At 37.4% G+C, this 1,829-nt stretch overlaps 1 protein-coding gene across 1 annotated transcript in view; it reads right to left on the reverse strand.

Annotated features, from left to right (window-relative positions):
• The window catches only part of LOC100641473 (uncharacterized), a 4,131-nt gene that overhangs the window by 505 nt on the left and 1,797 nt on the right, over nt 1–1,829 (reverse strand). Inside the window, exons 6-9 of the mRNA XM_020000267.1 lie at nt 1,274–1,307; nt 1,140–1,198; nt 352–439; nt 3–80 (exon numbers count right to left, since the gene is read on the reverse strand). Coding sequence (XP_019855826.1) covers nt 3–80; nt 352–439; nt 1,140–1,198; nt 1,274–1,307 — 259 coding nt within the window. The remainder of the gene's footprint in view (nt 1–2; nt 81–351; nt 440–1,139; nt 1,199–1,273; nt 1,308–1,829) is intronic.

Here is a 1,829-nt window from a genome sequence, read left to right on the forward strand (position 1 = left end):
ACTTGAGCTGGTAGATATATGACAGATGTTAGTAGTCCACCTTTGTCAGATTCTTCAGTAATTGTGATCTTCTCCCAATTCTAATGACAGAACAGACATACACTGTACATGGACATAGATATACATTAGTATGATATAATGTGTACATGTACATGTACATTGCTTGATATAGAAATGGATCATGTGAGATCAGTCTACTATAAATGGGAGACTCAAGGCCACCCAGGCTAAATATGAGATATACATGGACTAAAAGCTAACAGTGGGGAGAGTTCAGGAGATCTAGACCAAATATGAGAGACCAAAAGTCTCCTAAACTCCCTCTAGATCTAACAGTGATCATGTACTTACCAGTATGTTGGTTAAAGCAATGGATCCAGAGTTGAGGAAATCATTTAACTGATTGTCAATAGAAAGTACAATATGATCCACCCAATAACTAAATAATAATAATAATAATAGTAATAATAATAATAGTAATAATAATAATAGTAATAACAGCAGTAGCTAGCACACACAACCAATCATCACTATAAGCAGCTGCAACCATTAAACAAAAGCTGCACTAATGGATTCATACCACAGACCATCAGTATAACACATACAAGACATACTACACCGTCACACTAACAGTACTGTAGGAGGAGTACATGTATACACATTATACTGAATAGACTCATAAGAACAAGTATAGTCATAATACTGTCTGGATTAATGGAAGGAAGGATGGAGTCTGTGCTAAGGTTAGCTGGGAGTGTTATAACAGCTGAAAATTGTAAGAATAAAAGGAGCACAATAGAGGAACCAATAACCACTAGGAACACTGTATAGCCTTCAATAGATAATGGACTCAATTAGCAAAATAATGATTAATAATAGCTGGACCTTCTTGTCTGTGAATGAGCAAAATATTATAAAACTAGTGGTAGGTACTTTTGAGCTAATGGCTAACTACAGGGACACCTCAACCTCAAACAATGGTGACACACACAAGCACTTTAGAAGACAACAACAATTGCCACCAATGCACCATAATATGTACCATTAACCAGTGCCAATGTACCAATGTACCATTAACCAGTACCAATGTACCAATGCACCATTAACCAGTACCAATGCACCAATGTACTATAGATTACCTGTAAATCTTTATTGACTTCTGGTGTAGCATGGCCACTATCTCATTGCCTTCTTGTGCCTAATAATAATTAATAATAATTAAAGATAGCAATAATAATAATGATGATGATGATGATGATGATATGCGCTATACTTTGGTTTTGATCTTAGCAGATGATTTCATTTTACTAAAAAGAAAACATAGAAAATTAGACACAGACTGTCACTCACATACACACAATTATACATACATACAGCTAATGTAGCTACAGCATAACAAGAATGCACCAGTCCCTCCTACAGTGGGAAGGATATGTATTTTGTGGTGGCACTCAAATAACAATAGGAGTGACTTATGGCTGCCCCAAAAAACACAACCTACCACAACAGTACTTACAAGAAGAAGGCTAACTGCTAATACTGATAATAGGATCCTCCCACCACCCCCTCTCCCCCTCTCCCTACCTCTGGGGACACTTTCAAATGGTATTAACCCTTGGGCCCACACTACCTGTCCTTAATACATGTACAGTGTGGGCCCAATGGTGTTCTTAATAAAGAGGCTACACTGTACATGTATTAAGGACAGGTAGTGTGGGCCCAATGGTGTCCTTAATAAAGAGGCTACACTGTACATGTATTAAGGACAGGTAGTGTGGGCCCAATGGTGTCCTTAATAAAGAGGCTACACTGTACATGTATTAAGGACA

Source organism: Amphimedon queenslandica, unplaced genomic scaffold, assembly GCF_000090795.2.
Source record: "Amphimedon queenslandica unplaced genomic scaffold, v1.1 AMPQUscaffold_13203, whole genome shotgun sequence".
NCBI lineage: Eukaryota > Metazoa > Porifera > Demospongiae > Haplosclerida > Niphatidae > Amphimedon > Amphimedon queenslandica.